General features: G+C 32.8%; 1 protein-coding gene across 1 annotated transcript in view; it reads right to left on the bottom strand.

Moving 5' to 3' along the window:
• nolo (ADAMTS-like no long nerve cord) overlaps positions 1–18,834 on the bottom strand; it is a 276,431-nt gene that overhangs the window by 6,175 nt on the left and 251,422 nt on the right. The window contains 8 exon segments of the mRNA XM_018452805.1: positions 1–66; positions 136–452; positions 1,442–1,652; positions 2,625–2,754; positions 4,490–4,884; positions 9,282–9,375; positions 11,646–11,677; positions 11,679–11,779. The exon segment at positions 1–66 is cut by the window's left edge and continues 53 nt beyond it. Of these exon segments, the coding sequence (XP_018308307.1) occupies positions 1–66; positions 136–452; positions 1,442–1,652; positions 2,625–2,754; positions 4,490–4,884; positions 9,282–9,375; positions 11,646–11,677; positions 11,679–11,779 (1,346 nt within the window).

An 18,834-nucleotide genomic window follows, 5' to 3' on the forward strand; every position in this document is an offset into this window, starting at 1 on the left:
CTGCTGATCTTGTATTTTCTGGATTTTCGTATTTCCTTGTTGTCTTTCGTCCATACGATCTGCGCTCTGATAATAATTGTATTTGTAGTTATTTTACTATATTCGCAGTTACATAGATTTTGTGATTGTACTTACTTGTCAAACTTTCGAACGGGACAGCGAATTTTGATAGAAGGTGTCCCCTGAAAAATCTTGGCGATTCCACCAATTTTCAAATCCACCTTTGCATTAATATCTGTTTGATTGTACGTGGTGTTCAGGCTCGTGATGGTTGGTGGCATGTTAGAGCTTAAGTCTGAGTCGTGGCAGGCTCTGGTGTTACAAGGTTTTTCGCTGGCTGGCTTTTGAGCCGGGCATTCGCGTTCCTCGCGACTCTGTTTGCGACCTTGCGCCATTATCTGCTCGCAAACTACGTCTCGCTTCTTCACACCACCACCGCACGTTCTTGAACACTAAAATTATTCATTCAGATCAGAGAAGTTTAGGGATAATGTTATATATAAAAAAGCAAAAGAACGGATTAAATTTAAAATCACACAGAATTTTTACATCATTTATACGTGTCAATATTGAATAAACTATAAAACACGCACACAGACTTTGTATTTATCATCCTTAAAACCATCTCGATATTATAAATAACATTTCTTGTTATTGAATTCATTATCTATATTTTTGTCTTGAGTAACTTTAATATAAGCCTATAAGGAATGTGATGTCTCTGTTTTAACGAACTCATTTAAAATTTAACTTGTAAGTTGACCTACGATTTCCACATATACTCGTGAAAACGAAAATTTTATTTGGAGTAGTTGCGGATTTTAATATCTTGTAGTTAATTTTTAAGTTTTGTCAAATTTCGGATCCTTGGGGTGTCATTTCGTCAGTTTTTCTCACATAAAATACTGTATTCAATTCATATAATTAATTCCATTTTATTGTTTATAATTAGAGAGAAATGACGATGATCGCTGATCTGTCGTTATTAATTTCACTTGACTAACTAACCATGTGATTGAAAACGCTGAGGTGACTGGAGGGTTTCCCATATTGAGAATTCTATTTTAGATTTTTGACTGTGCTAAAGACTCGAATGAGAGTCGAAACGTTTACTCGATAAAGAGGTTTTAATACATATAAACGTTTACAGCGCTTCACTCCCATTAGCCTATTCCTTATATATTATATATCGTTGTTAATGAAAATGACATTTCACAGTACTCGTGCATAATTTCCTTAAAATGATTAAATTTTTTTATGTTCTTTTTTCTATAAAAATATGTAAGAAATTTTTGACTCTTTACATCGAGTAGACCTTCTCATGTTCTTTTTGTACGAATAAGGGAAGTGGTTTATATCACTGTACTGTTCCGAGTTCGTGTGTAACAAAGAGCTTTTTCCCTGAGATTGTTGGAACCTTATACAGTGAACAAACACATACCTTTCCCCATTCTCCTGTACTCCATTTGACAGGACAATCCAGTACATTGCAGTATCGTCTATCGGCGGGCGGTGGTTGCGGACACATGTAATTTGGAACGGTCACTGCTCTGTTGGTGCCGGGTGTCACCTCGTGGATACAGGCAACGTCACGTGTCTGTATACCAATACCGCAAGGGCTCATGCAAGTGGAGAATTCGCTATAATTCCACCTGCGGGCGCGAACGATCACACGTTTGTTAGAAAAGATCACACAGAGAATTGCGTCGTAACATTAATTAAACCTTCCTAAATTGCGTGCATACAATTCGCAAAATTACACGGTAAAGCTTACTATAAAAAGATCATTCAAGTACTTTTTAAATATAATTATAAATATATAAAACTAGAAAATGAGAAAATAAAATAATAGATTAAGAGGCGAATCAATAAACAATTTCATCAATTTATAATTAAACAAATTAAATGATCAACTTTTCCATATCCTTATTATTTGTAGAGTATTACCGCACACATTGAATAAAATTTGTAAACATATTGTAGTAACATACCCGGATAACAAGCTGATGTTATGTGTCGTTATTTTGATATCAAAATGACATTATACCTATAAATGTCATTTTGACATTAAAATGACGACAAATGACGTCAGTTTACGCTACTTATAGTAACTATATTTAAAATTTTAAAAGAATAAACTCTGGAGTTACTGGAGTTTTTTTGGTATTTAATAAGATGTATGACTATAAGTTACATCTTATTAAATATTAAAAAGACTCTGTACTCTAAAAGATTTTCAATGATTGCTGAACTGGAGACTGCTCTAGTGTCTACTTGGAAGAATTTACCTGTGAAAAGATCACCGTTTTTGAAACATTTTAAAGTTAGGATCAAAGCTAAAGATAGCTATTTTGAATATTTATTATTTTTTTCTATTTAATAAGATGTAAGTAACAATCCAAAATTTGTTTTCTATGAATATACGTACGTTACTGATAATTTGATAAACTGAAACACAAAATTTTGTGGCCAAACTTTTTCGACGCTTTATATTTTTTTATTAGCTAGAAGTAATCCCAAGGTACTTAGCAATTAAGCAAATTAAACATTATTATGTAACGTGAAGTTACATAATATTAATATTGAGGTATTAAACTAATCGATATTGCAGAATTATAATTTACCTTGGAGGACATGGATGATCGTTACAGACTCGTATCCTCGCCTCCGGCTTTGTTTCCGCGGAACATAAAAGCGGCATCACCGTTTTCCCGGTATCGTCCCGCACACAATTTATAATAAGATCTTGAACACCTAGGAAGAAAGAGAAGTACATGTATAATCGGTGTGTGCGATTTACTATAAACGACAGATAATCCGCCCGGAGCGTATGCTCTTGTCCCTTTGTATCGCGTTAGTCGACGCAGAGTAATCTTAATACGATTATACCTCAACGCTGTTAATTGCACAATGACATCAGCACGATTTTGCCGGGCTAATTAAGGGCTATGTCGACGAGTTAAATTCATTTCGCTAATCGTATTCAATAAACGATTAATATCGACTTTGTACAGACTGCACAATGCTCTTCTATTTCGTTTACAAATATCGCGTACAAAATTAGAAAGAATAAATAATTAGGAGTTATTAAATCATTTTACTTGTTCAAGGATACTAAGAGATACACCTGTAAATAAAATGCGGAAAGTATGTTTCTACTAATGGATATAATAAAATATTTATAATATAGTAAATACATAAATGAGTTTATTTGAGGGGATGAGCGAAATAAAGGTACAATTCTACTTAGACCCTTTTTCGGAAATTAGCTTTTTTATATAATATTGATCATAATAGAGAGTATTGTAACATGTAACTTCTTAAAGATATTACACAAATTCATTTGATACGTTGTATCGATTTGTGTACAATAATAAAAAAGTAGCAAGTTATTTTAATTTTTATTGAAATCAAGATTTTTTAATTAATTAGGTCTTTATTCCCTCAAATAAACGCTCTAAATTTCTTGGAGTGAAACTTCACTCCAAGAAATTTAGAGAGATGTATAATAAAATATATTATAATAGAAATACATTGTTGACAAAAAAGTTACGTACAGATCTAGCCGATTATTTTCTCGATAACGATGATAAATATGGTTTCGATGTACAAGACTTATTATGGGTCTTGTCGAAAGGAAATAGTCTTGTGGCATTATTCCGGTGATATCTGTCATCATTTCCGAAATAATGGCCTATTTGTTTATACACATGTGCATAACTTTTTTTTTTTTATCAAAGAATGTATACATATATACTTCATTAATAAAAATATAATAGCGATTCTTTGATTTTGTTTAAAAACTTGATATAAATCAAATGAAATCTTGATATATGACGTTAAATTCTATTCGGGGGTAATAAGAATTCGCGAATATTTTCATCTCACACAATAGATGTGACCAAAACACGTCATAGTATAATGGTATCCTAAAGATATATTTGAGATATGATATTTTTAGGATATCTCTATGATGTATTTCAGATATTTCTGCTATATGGAATACGATAATATTCCAGACCTTTATTATACATGATGAGTCGTTTGTGTCTAGGGTTAATTGTTTTTATTACTTTTGCCGTTGACAAGTAAACAAAAATTATTAAATGATTCTACATATATACTTTAACAAAAGTATTTATAAAGTAGTGTATTAAAAAAAAAGGAAAAGAAGAGACTGTTATTTAGCTAAATATTTCTAGTATTTCAAAGAAAAAAAATGTGTAAGACACAAATGATCCAATCATACGTATCAAAGACTAATTTAATATTAAAAATTTTTTTTCTCGAAATATTTCTTCATTAGCATAAGATGAGCGTGTTTGAAGCAAGCTTGAGTGGAAATTGTTCATCATTTTAAATCTATACGTGTGACGAATTGAGAACTTGAAACACCGCATATTTCCCGAGCAATAGAGCTCGGCCTCTTATCCGTTCGGGCATATTACCAAAAGCAATTTTGGCGAACAATGATCGTCCGAACCGTTACCTCCTAAGCATGTCGCGCTGCAGGGGGTATAGCCAGTTTCCTTCCATGAGTACGTAGTTTGCACGTCGCTACCCGGGGCGACCTTGATACCGCTGTCGTATCCGCTTCCGCCGGAACTACCGGACGATGATCTACTATACGAATCCGTTAGGCTCGACTCGGCGTATCCGCTATCGCCAACTGTGTCGATCCTGTAGGACAAGCTGTTCTCCAGCAAGCCGCACGGCTCCATCGTACACTTTTCCGTTTCGACGGGCTTCGGACCGGAGCACTGGCTGTCCGGTAGTTTAGCGATGGTTTGGCTGAACTCGAGGAATATCTTGCAGCGCACCTCTCTGTGCCTGACGCCCTCGCCGCAGGTGACACTGCAGGGGGACCATTCCTCGGCGATGAACCTGAAGACCCAAGTACCATGATTGATACATTTTCGAATTCGCGTATAACTTATAAGATAGTACGAACGTGAGCTCAACTGGAAATTCCGGTAACTAGAATTTTAGGCCACAAAAAGATGAAAAATGCGATGGACGCCTAAGATTTAATCATTTATTTTCAGTATGAGTACTTGAGAGAAATTTAAAGCATATAAATTGTTCTTTATAAATATATACGACTAAAACTTTAATCTCTTTCTATTAAAAAGAAGTATCTCCAGTTTATTCAATGAGCGTTCAATTGTGATTTAAAATTTAACATAAATTTTATAAAATCACAAATGCATATGCGTATGTATAATAAAAATATTTAATTATCAATAATTAAAGTTGTTTTTTATTAACTACAAAAATTTATGGCATTGTTGGTACTCATAAATATGTATACACATTTTATCAGATTTAATGTGTGTATTCATATACTAAAAATAGTGAAATAATGATATTAACCATTTGTCACAGATAACAATTAGATTAAATAAAATACTTACACTGAAAAAAATTTTGTTCATTTTTGGTCCAATGAATGATCGTTAATCAATTGTCGACTTAATGTCCGACTTAATGTAGTTAATTCATTGATACAATAACTGGATTCATTTATACAACTATATATTCATTCTTGCAATGAGTTCTAGTAATAGTTTTATTATCTAAATCATTATGAGAATTCATTGGATCAATTTTCATTATTTTTTCATAATTCAATGAATATTTTATTGTATTTACGTACAGTTTTGGTTCAGTGTAAATATACATACGTTTATATTTTATATATATTTTTAAATATGATAATAAAATTATTTTAATATTATCTAAGTGAATATTAAAATTTAATTAATGACGTTCCGTTATATATTCAATGTTTCTATTTATTTGAAAAATATTTCCTGTTAAAACAGATATTGGTGTTTGTTATTTTTGTACACAATATGCATTTATTATTTATTTGTACTATAAATTATTATATAAGTCATAAAATTTATAATAATTAAAAATGAACTTTCAATATAGCTAAATAAAATTATAATTTTGTTTACGATAGAAACAGAAGAAAATAATTAAATTAAGGAGGTTCTCGCGCTACTTCCTAGTCGGCCTGCAGTCGAGTTGCACATTTCGATCGATTTTGCCTATCGTCATTCCCACTCCTTTTGTTTCATAGGATTTAGACCGCGCGCGGAGACATAAAACGCTCGAACTCAGAGATGATATTAGCCGTAACTTATACAGGGCACTATAGGGCTATAGAACTTGGAAACGTAACTTTGACAGATAAAATCGTTACGATAACGGGAGAATAAAAGACGTGTTATAAATGTTAGGAGTATGAGGAAATTGTCAGATAGTTATATAGAGAGAGAAAGTTATAAACGCTCACTGAAGGGAATCTAGTGCCTAAATTCTAAGCAGAATCGAAAGACTCGTAACATATTCCTGAAAGACTTGTAAGAATTTTTTTAAGTGCTTATACCTTTATACAATACTTTTTACATACAGCTTCTTACTAGTCATAAAATTTATAAGAAATTGTAGATATTTACGAATAATCGTACGTCTTACGATACATACGCATAAAATTAAAATACTAGTCATAAGTTCTTATATATATACATACAAGTTTTACGAGAACACGTTACGAGTCTTACGATTCTGCTTAGAATTGATCCATAGATTTAATATCTTATGGAATTTCCTACGGTGGTAATGGTTGTTCTAAAGCCGCTGCCATTGTTCTCGAATTGCGATCGATGTTACATATCCCGCGAGGATTGTAGCGAAACGGAAAGTTAATACGAGCTGAAAACTTGATGAATTAATCGTTTGGTGGTCGCCTCGTGGACTGCCTAAATTGGATTTTAAATTAGATCAAACAAGATAGATAGATATTTGTTTCTTTGCATTTTCCTTTACAAATTACATTGCAAAATAAAATAGAAATATATTACCCATCTGTATACTATATATCGAGAAATTTGCAGAAACGTTCAATTATTAGCGTAAATAAAAAATTATCTTATATCAATATATGAAAGTACTTATATCTTATCTTTTTTAAATATAAACTTACGTATATCAATATATGTGAGTATTATATAATATTTGAAAGTAGAAATAGAAGAGCTGTTAGATCTATAATATTATTGTTACTCTAATTTAATTATAATTACTATCCTATTTTCTTTTAATTTTTTAATTTTTGTATATCTTATTGAGATCTCTTATTTAAGATGTTTTTAATTAAAGGGGGAGGATCGATTCGCTCCCCTTAAATTTTGATGCGCCTTGTCAAAATATATTTCTCAAAATAGGTTACACTCATCTCAAATGCTTTGAGCTCAAACGGACATGAATGCTTATGACATATACAGGGTGTCCCCAACTTAGGGATCACCTCTCGTGAGCAGACAGAGCGGACTGAACTGATCTGGATCCTATCATGGAACAAAGTCGGAATTATTCAATTATTCCCTAGATTTCTATTGTGTTTTCTGAGGAAAACGGAATAATTCCGATCGGGATCCATTCCGACTTTGTTTCATGATAGATACCCCGAACGGACTGAACGCACGCGCGCGTACGCACGCACACATACACATACATACACACACAACTCGTGAAGTAATGTTTGCTCATCGTTTATACATAAAGGACAATATTGATTATTTTTTGGAGCCTTATCGGCACATATACTCGTATTTCAGATTCCAACATGTAGAACTGTCGGTATCAAGTGCAGAAAAAATTATGTCTTTTTTTTATATGATTCTGATCATTCTGTAGCATAACAACAATTAATTTTTTCAAGATAATTCGATAATATCTGCCGCCATTCCTGTACTTGATTGTTGTAGTACGATTAGAGAGTGATAAAGGTAAATGTTAATTAAGAAGAACCCGCTCACTTCAAATTTTGATAAAAATACACTGAATCGATGCGTTTTCGCGTAAAAATAAAGATATGACAAGAAAAAAGTGTCACTCTGCTCCGCGAATAGAGATATTAATCCAAAGATTCGCAATCGGTTTGCGGGGTAGAGCGCATCGATTCAGTGTATTTTTTATCAAAATTTGAGCTCTTCTTAACATTTACCTTTATCACTAATTGTACCTATTAATAAAGTGGAACCAAGATAGCGGATGAAAATATCTCATATATGTGTATTACATGACTCCACCTCATACCTCTCTGTCTAGGAGAAAGCTTCCCAGATAGCATATGATATTAATAGAACGTATATGAACGTTCTAAGAATATTGGTACATTCTTAAAATGTTCTATGAACGTTTTTAGAAGTTTGGTGCTGTATGGGTTAGAGTATATAGACATGGAGTGAGCATTGTGGTTCAAAATTGTGCCCAAGATGCGTGTGAGAGAGAAAGATATATATGATGCGTATAAGATGCGTATAAGAAAGACAGGGTAGCGATCATGTAACTTTTTCCCTAGGGCGGAAACGTGAAAAGTGAAAATTTTTTGTATGTATGTGTGTAGGTATATGTACGAACATACATATATAAAAATTTTCACTTTTTACGTTTCCGCTCTAGCGAAAAAGTTACATGATCGCTACCCTGATATATATACATGGAATATTCGTTCTCTCTGTGCATGCTTTAAAATGCCGATAGTAACTATATATAGTACAGTATACTGTATACGTATATATTATATATATAGTATATATATATCGTATATACATTATATATACTATATATATATATATATATACTGTATACATGTGTGTATATATATTATATATATATATATATATAGTACAGTATTCTGTAACGTAACGTACTATATTAACTATAGTGTCTACAACATTGGCACATGCGCATAGAGGACGAAAGTTCCACGTAATGTAATCTTTCTCTCTCACACGCGCATCTTGGACACACGTTTTGGCCACAGGAGGTATAGGAAATGCGCACTACATACATACATATATGCTTTAAGAGAGAAAGTCGGCCGTCCCTTGGCTGGGGGAAAGAGATGAGGTAGGCCTTGCTTCGTGTGGAAAGTCGATCGTTCTTAAGCAAGGGGGGGAGATAATGTGGACCTCACTTTGCATGGAAAGTCATACATTTCTAGGCAGGAAGGGTACGTTTTTATTATTTTTAATATTGTAAGGCTCGCGCGGCACGATTTGCACTTCTCAGCCGTTTTTCGTCTCGGCTCCACTTCCGATACTTTTCTGAATTCATCATCCCGCGCGCAGTCCAAATGCCGCTCGTGTGGGTGCGTGCGTGCGTGCGTGCGTGCGTGCGTGCGTGCGTGCGTGCGTGCGTGCGTTTGTGTGTGTATTACATGCGTGCGCATAGTATATTACAGAAAATACGAGAGTAGGACTTACGTTGATTCGGAAGGTATTGGTTGATCCATCAATTTCTCTGACATTGAAGATAGAGGATATGGCTGCACCAAGGGCTGTGACATACCGTCTCCATCTAAATAACATTTAAAATACTATCTCATTTTTCATGCATGTTTCGTTTGTACGTGATAATCGCATTCTTCGATCATTTTTCGGTCTTAGAACTTTATTTCAAAAATTTCTTTTATACGGTTTCAAGAAGTACATTCTTATATTTTGCGACTTCGCAATTTCGTGTTGCAAATTTAAGAATGTGCTTCGTAAGATTCAACGCGTATAGTAAAGAGAATTTAATCGCATACTGTTTTGCTAACAAAACGATTTTAAATACTCTTTAAAAAAACATATGGACATAATAGGTATATGGACTGTGCATTCTCTTATCTTATACGGAAAGAACGATGTTGCTGAAATAAAAATTTAGGTCCATAATAAATCCATAATAAGTCCATAAAAGTCAAAATAATTATATAGAAATTGTAGGAAATTGATTACTCGAATGTAAAAACATTTTGCAGCATTGCTCATCACGTTCCTATAGAGTTTCCTATAGAGTGGAGTTGGCTAAGTCATACCGACAGTTAAATTGTACCTCCATTGTATTTTCTAAACGAAACATTTTTTTCTTAAAGATGACGATGTCACGCTAATAACATGGCTTAAGTACTGTCATTTTTGTATTGGGGCCATCCGTTTATAAGTGACATTTAACATTGATTTTGTTCGGTGTCTGATTTTCATACCATTTACTTAAGATATTAATGATATTATCAGTACAAGGTAACTAATTGAATTATGGTGTACTATAGAGTTATAATTGATATTTAAACTTTTTCAAGTATAGTATCAAATTAACAAAATATGTATTTGTAAGTTATATTGTTGTTGGCAAATTTGTAAAAATAGAGAAAGTGTGATAAATCGTACTTGTTGCTGGTCTTTATATTGTACTTACATTTAAGTCAAAACAATATGTACTAAAATTGAGTTGAATAATACTTGTCACTATTGTTTATATTATACCTAAATTTAAAATAAAATAATATATTAAAATTGAGTAATTGAATAATATTTTTGTAATTTTGATATTTGTATAAGAAAAAGTATGTTTGTATTGAGTCTTTTTAAGATAATTTATTAAAAATTACATTCACAGATGTTATTTGTTGGATTTTAAGAAAATTTAGATCTTTCTTTGTAAAAACTAATTATTATTTGAAGTACGATTTAGGAATCCAATGTTACAATTTAATCCGATTCCAAAAAGCAACTTAAAACTTTTTTAAATCTTATTTTAAAGTTATTAAAATTTATGTTCTTATTTTAAACAATAATTCAATGTTTATTTTCGTAAAAATATTGTTTTACTTTTTATTACCAATAAATCAAAGTTTAATGTAAGTGTAATGTAAGAAGTATTCTGATCAGTACTTTTGTTACAATTTTGTTTAAATATTAAGGGGTACGATATAGGCGACTTCTCTCTACATTATTTTGGTGGTTCAACAAAATTATTTTCATATCTGTATTTAGCTAAATTTTTAGATACTTCATCAAACCTTGCACCAAACAAAATTTTTTTCATATAGTATCTAATGTGCTCTGTTAGAAACAGAATGCAATCATTAAAACGTAGATATATATCGGTATTTTTCTCCAACTCGATACTTTAAAGTTGAAGAATAAAAGAAGGAGAGAAAGAAAGAGAGGGGAGGGAGAGAGAGAGAGATTGAGTTATTTCATTCTTTTGAAATTGATGTGAGTGACAACTTCATAGGAATGCCTATACCTATTACGTCTATGAAAAAACTAGATTTTTATTTGTTTACTAATATTTCTGAAATCATGATAGATATTATATAATAAATATGTTATGTGCAAAATTTTATGGTTCTTTAAAATATGTATATATATATATATATATGTATAATTTAGAGAGAACGTTTGTAAATAATAAAAAGTATCTTTATAATTTTTATTATGATATTAAGAATTTTTGCAAAATATTATTATAATCAGCGGAATGCAAATGAAGATAGAAGACTCTGAATTTGTTTGTCTTGAAATATAAGAAATGTAAGAAAGAGTTAAAAATAACTCATTTTACAAACCATACATAATAAATGGAATGTTGGCAAATGTTTTCTAGCGCGCGCGCAAAGTTAATTACACGACACAAGATTCTTCTTATTATCTCAGAATACGAAGCTTAAATTTCATAGATTTACTTTTAATTTTGTATAATCTGTTTAGGGAATTGCGCATGAATTTTCAGATCGTCGCTTAAAGCATGTTAAATTGTCGTTCGATCTAATATGAGTTTAACTTAGATAACGCAATTACATGTGGGACATGCGACGTTCGTCTTGCATTCCTAGAGGGCGTTCCGCGAGGTCGCAGTCCCTGGAGATGGCACCAACACCATCTCTGCATTCGATCGTCCTCGTCCGTATTCCGATGCCACAGGTCACGGAGCACTGCATAAATAAAAAGTTAAAATGCACACTTCGCGTAGAATTGCAATAAGATGCAATGTGGGCCGATAAAAAGCGAGGAATGATGCAAGCGATTTATAAAAATTGTAGTGGCGACATTCACACTTGAAGAGACAAATTATATCAATATTTATTTGAGTGAATTTGAGTAAAAATATTTAATGACATAGCAATATAAAATATGTAATACAATAATATATAATATATAATAGTTGTATATATAATATAGTTGTAATTTAACCTTTGAGTAGATAGGTGGATTTTGAAACATAGTAGGTAGGTGAGGTGCCGAGATCCCCTCCCCGAGATACCCCATGCCGATACACACACACACACACGCGCACGCACGCACGCAAAAAGTTTTTATTTTTATAATTGTATTTTTTACTAGAATATATTATATTTTAATTAAATTTACATTATTTATACTCTAGTGAGTAGTTATACTCTAATGAGACAGCGAAATGTAAAAATAATGAACTTTAACACTTCTGAACAATACTTTTTAATTTTTTTTCCAGAACGGTGTTTTTAGTCACGGATTTTCCTGTTTTATTTTATTAAAACCATTATTATTAAAAAACGCAACTCAGACCAAAAAAATACAAATATTCTGATACTAAATAGTACCATAAAACATAAATCGTACAAAATTGTCATTACAGCGTAAAAAAAATATCGAGTTGAAGATAGGATAAGTAGCGAAATAAAAGATACAAAAATTGTTAATTTTTTTACAAGAAATGAAATGAAAAAATATGTAAAACAGTCAATGTTTGAATTAAAAAAAATGTAAACTTAAATTTTGTTTTATACATAGAATTGAAATATAACAACAAAAATAAAAGAAAAAGAAGATTATTTAATTTTTATTATTAAATTTACATTAATTACATTCTAATAAAATAGAGACATGTAAAAATAATATAAATAAGTAATATAAACAAGAAAAGTAATATAAACAAGACAACTCGATATAACTATAGCAGAGAAAAATCTCTGACTACATAAAAACTCAAAAAAAGATAAAGTATAAAAAGGAAACACAAGTGGGTAGGTGCTCACAGCATGTTTGACGCTCTATTATTATTTACTGCTTTTATATCGATGAGCCACCACCACTTTAATCTGTTAAATAATCATTAATAGGAAGGTACTAAATTGATGAGCTCTGTTGTCAATTTACAGGTATGAAATATTTAAGAAAAACTATGCCTGGGGTGCTCAGATACTTCACATACCTACTCGAAGGTTAATAATACGAATTGTCTGTGCAAAGATAATATAAATATAAGAAACGTTAAGAAGAAAAACAGTAAATATGAATACAGTGCGATAATTGAAGCGCGAATAAAATACTACAGTTATATAGTTAATTGGAAATAAAAATTTGAATTTAATAATAGCTTTGATTTTTCTTGAAGTCATCCTCAGTTTACAATTGGCGTTTCATAATAAGATATTATTAACAGTCTGTTAATGTGGACCTGGAGATGGAAGATCATTGTTAGATAAACATCATCAAAAACTACATAACTAGCTACAAAGTAGCTTAAAATAATTTAGTGGACGTATGTTCCACTTCAGATCAACATTTAAAACAAAATTTCGATTCCTAATGTAAAAAATAATGATAGTGGTAGATATATGTAAGATATACTAAGAAATAAGAAATAAATATAAGACATGTTTATTGTGTATATTCGATTGCTCTATTTAAAAATTTTTTTATCAATATTTTTTTACAATTTGATAAAAGGTACAAAATAAAAAAGTTTATAATTTGTAATTTGTTTCCTGTGATTTAGTGAGAAAACAAAGCACAAAAAGTCCGTCTGACAAGGATAAATCAGAGGACGAAATTCGAAACTGCGCTTTACTCTGAAAGTAAGGAAAGATGCAATCGGAACTATCCGCGGCACATTAACGACGTGGTATTTTCGCATGAAATACCACATTCCAAGGCGGACTAATGCCGAGACGCAGTCTAATTTAAAATTCCGGATTGCCATTTTCGGTTCGTATTTCAGCAAAGTCGAAAAGTCTCATTCGAGGCATGTTGCACCCACGAAGTTTCTCGCTCGCAGACCTGCAAAGAATGGCGAGAAAGGAATAAGAAAAAAGTATCGAGAGAGACGGATCAAGGAAAAGGAATCGAGAGAGAGAGAGAGAGAGAGAGAGAGAGAGAGAGAGAGAGAGGGGGGGAGGGAGAGAGGGAGTGAGACAATGAAGAAGGAGTTCGGACGTGAGAGCTATCGTTCAGGAAGGTGGAAAGGTGACACGAAAGGAAAAGCGGAAACCTACTCGACTTAGGTGCCGTCCTCCCCCACTTTCTACCTCTTTTCTCTTTTATCCCGTTTCTCATTCTGGATTCTTCACCCTTCTTCCATCCTTCATCTCCCTCCGTCTGTCTTTGCTTTTCACGGTCGGAGCCATATAACTCGGAAAGAGTCTCGATACTCGATAGCGAGGGGAGTGCTTTAAGAAGCCTTGTGCTTTCAGTTCAATATTTGCATGGCTCCCAGTTGCTCACAAAAGAGAGAAATCTATCAATTCCTGTCTTCTAGCGGCGCTTCCCCCGCTCCGCAGCTTTGGATGAAATCATTACGTGCCACGCTGACGGGCACGGAGCCTTTATGTATCGCTACCAGAGAGAGCGCCATTCTGGGATGTTGTTCGGTTCTCGAAAGCGGATGGGGACGGATTGTATTGTGTATCGATCAGAAATGAAGTGCCGTAAATCATGGGCCGCGCACACTTTTGCGTGCACATGACTAGGAAAATTTACCCGTTTTACCTGATATAATTTCGCACTCATTAATCTGTGTACGAATGAACGTAATAAGATATCCGGATAGTGATTCGTTTGTTCGCGCAAAACAAATAACATTCTTTGAAAGATAGAGATATATGATGGCGCAATGTGCGTTTATATCTATCAATTCCAGTGCAAATATACTTATTAAAATTGTAATACACTTTATTCTCTCAAGTCAATCATTTTTAAAAAAGCATCGGAGGCAAGATCTCATAATTCAACCGTAAATAGGTTGAAGAAGAAAAGAAGAAATAACAAAAATATTCGTACATGAGACAATCTAATATCAGTATCGTAGTACATGATCAGTAAAATATTGCGCCTTACACGTTGCAGATACCGCAATAAATACACATCTAGTGCAACGGGCCGCATTTAGCGACCTCATGAATAAAGCATGACGTCTACATTCCGCAGGGAAGTTGCGGAGATTTTTCCTTTCACGTGTCTGCCAAGAAACTTTAGTTCGCTCAAGAGACGGGAAGCGTTCACGAAAACTCGTACGAACGCCATTCTTTACTGTTATCTTCCTGGACGTTCATCGTCATGTCCTTATTTATGCAACAAGATTCTCTGCATTCTCGAGGATCATGAGAGGCTATTTTACCCATAGCGAGAATTCGCAATGTGTAACTGAATGCGAATACAATTTGCGAATGTCCTCTAACACAGAAATTTGTCTCCAGGAATAAATATTTTTTCACAACATTCCTTCTAACTTTTGACACCCCTATATCTTTTAAACTTTTTCTACCTATATTTTATAGGTAGAAATACTATGTATGCATCTGTAAGTATAACCTCAGGTTATTAATTGTAAGAGAAAAGTGTTTGATATTTGTGATTATAATTGAATGATAAAATACTTATGATTAAAAGCTTCATTTTTATAAATATAATGTTATTGCTAGTTAATAGTTATACATATATTATTGCAACATCAGTATTATAATAAAAACTACGTTTATAATTTTACAAAAAAATATATACATATAACTCGCATCAACCATAAATTATATTTAAATTATAGTAATAGAGAGAGTAACTATTTTTTTCTCTCAATGCACATATTAAAGATGTATTAAAAGTCACTGCAAAAAGTGACTGAAACTGGAAATTTACATATACTTTCCTAAAAATAAACAGTTATACAGAGTGTATCTTAAATAACGTCCACTAATCATATACTGCTATTCCTAATAAAAAACTGAGTCGAAAAGTTCATTACCATTTTGCAATTTTCGCAATTTTTAAACTTTTTTTTAGTTACCCAATGAACAAAATGTCTAAAATCGACGTATAAGACAACTTTAAGATATCTTTAAAAGGTCTTTAAAAAACACCTTCAAAATATTTCACAAAGAACACTAAAAGATATCTTAAAATTGTTTTATAAATCGATTTTATCCGTTTATTCGGCAATCTTTAGAAATTAATGTCTCGTTAACTATTGCGAAAATTGCAAAATGAAGTACTTTTCGACTCAGTTTTTTATTAGAAATAGCACTGCATGATTAGTTATTTAAAGTGCATTATTTAAGATACACCCTGTATACGTTTGAAATAGAATAAAAATAAGGTCAATATTTATATTTAATAATATAATTTTATAGTTTAAATGAAAATTTTCTCATTTTTTATCTTAATTACTTTTTAAAAACATGTCTATTTTTTATTGAAATAATTTTTGATCTAGGTTCTAAATTGTCATCACTTTTTATATTATTTTCAAATACAATGTAGAAAAATCTATAAAAAATCCTTTCATTTTATTAAAAAATATACACATATAATAAAATATTTATATATACAATATATCCTTGAAATATAATAATGATAGTAGGTAATCCAGAAGAATTACACGCTTATTCAATGCAGAATATGGGTGATCTGAAAAATAATAAAGACATTTTGATCCTCGAGTTAAATCCTTTCATACAAAAGTACCGCAAAGGGATCGAAAGGTGCATTCAACCTTCTAAAAATTGGACGAGTTCCAAATGGATAAGTAACACGCGTTGTTAGACACATGAAGACATGCGACACTTTTATATATAATATATTGCGGAATAAATTTGAATATTTTGAAAAATTGAAAAACGTTTAATAGCGGCTCGAAAAGTAACGTCACAGCGCGCAGCGATGGAAGTTTGTTTCGGATGTTAAAGCGCCCGCATCCATCGGAAAGCTCAGCGTGTTACTACGCCCTTTGTTACAAAATAAAATACCTACAAGATAAGTATATGTAGTTTTTAGAACATTCTAAACAAGGGTTTCTTTTAATTTGAGAATCTTGTTGCTACTTTCCTAATAAAATACTGAGCAAACTTTGGTAGCAATCAGAGCAACTGTTGGAAGCGAACTAACGGTACGACGATTAATACATACAATGAAAATTCTGGAAACCTTCCAGGCAATGTATCGATTTTCGAGGGGTTTAAATGTCTGCTTCGACAAGAAACTGGATCAAAGAGAGGGGGATGAGAGGGAGGGGAGAGGGATAGAGGGGAAAGGGTGGGGGAGGGAGAGAGCGGGAGATGAGGGGGAGGGGCGAGAGAGAGAGAGAGAGAGAGAGAGAGAGAGAGAGAGAGAGAGAGAGAGCGCTGAGGGCTGACCAGAAAATATGCCGAAAAACTTGTATAGATGTCACTGACCCATTTGAATATGTGACAATATGTATTACATACCTATGCATTGCGTACAATACGTAGCCGTTTGGATCGCATGCGTTCGCTCGCAGGTTGAGATGAAAACATTGGTAAACGAAACATGTGTGCGCGTTCCGGTTACCACCGCATAAATTTATCCGAGCTTCCTATGTTTTATGCAGACGTTTTATGATAACTGTATGACACACATATGCTCTCTATATCTGCCCCTCTTTTCTTATACTTTACCTCGAACGTATTTCATAATCTGGACCGATTATATCTCGCGATTAATGAACGTAAAATATTATCTTTTCGATGAAAACAATGTTAATTCTAATTTTCTATTAATTCTAATTTTTCTTCTGAAAGTAAGGAAAAGATGCGCAGCCCACTTTCTCATGTCGTAACTCTTATTAGAGGATCTCTAAGCGTGTGAGTTGCAACCAGTTCTATAGGCTGTGTTCCAAATTTACTACTAGCGCTGAAAATGCTACAGTTTACGTTACATGCATTATAGATTTTTAGTACAGTCAATTTTGGAACACATCCATAATAGACTGATATTACATTTGTCGTACGACAAAGCATTTCAAGCCTATTGATTAGCTGCAAGAAAGAGAAGTTGTCGGATACCCTATCCTACAGTCAATGAACTTAAAATCTTTGTCGTAAAATGTAATACCAGCCATATACTGGAGTGAGTCTTCGATTCCCTACATTGAACTATAGAAAACTGTGGTCCAACTGAAAAAAGGAAGGCAAATAATATCGGTCTTTCAGACTTTTTTCTATTATACTTATAGTAGTAAAACAGCATTTGCCAATCAACAAATTCCTGACAAAAAAAAACTGTACCAACTTTGCATTAGAGTTTAAAAATTGAGACATCCCTACACTGAAAAAAAAGATTGGCTGCTGCAGCAAATTAGATGGTAAAATATGTCATAACATTTTTAATTGTTTGCAGCAGTCAATTTTTGGTTGTGTTAATCTATCGAAATTCTATACTGACATTGCAGATAGGCTAATGCAACCAAAAATTGGCTGCTGCAGCCAATTAAAAATGCTATGCCATATTTTACCATCTAATTTGCAGCAGCCAATCTTTTTTTCAGTGTACTCTTCGATGGCTCCCTCTAATATGTAATAGAGCGCACTGGTTGCAACCAAACGGCATTGACTTTCCTGTTACGCGACGTTCATATCGACGAGAAGTATAGATCATATAGATAGAGCTGTCCGTCGTAAGCGTAAGTGTACACCCGTGTGTGTATATGTATACTATTCGTACATGATAGTACATACATAAGTGCACGTGCACATGTTCACAAGTAACTTCGTTGAGCCACGTGAGCTTTTTCTCAGCAAAACGTTATGTGCCATCGGCGTTTCCTTTTTTCTCTCGCTTCTTAGCTCCCTTCTCCGCTTTCCTCCTTGTCTCTTTTCGAAGCTACGCTCTCGAAGATAACTCTCGAAGAAATATTGCCAGCAAATATGCGTGCTCGTTACTTGTTACATTGCCTTTCTTGAAAATGATAATTTCATTTTATCCGTATAACGCAGAATTT

Source organism: Mycetomoellerius zeteki, unplaced genomic scaffold (assembly GCF_001594055.1).
Source record: "Mycetomoellerius zeteki isolate Tzet28-1 unplaced genomic scaffold, Tzet1.0 scaffold35, whole genome shotgun sequence".
Classification (NCBI taxonomy): domain Eukaryota; kingdom Metazoa; phylum Arthropoda; class Insecta; order Hymenoptera; family Formicidae; genus Mycetomoellerius; species Mycetomoellerius zeteki.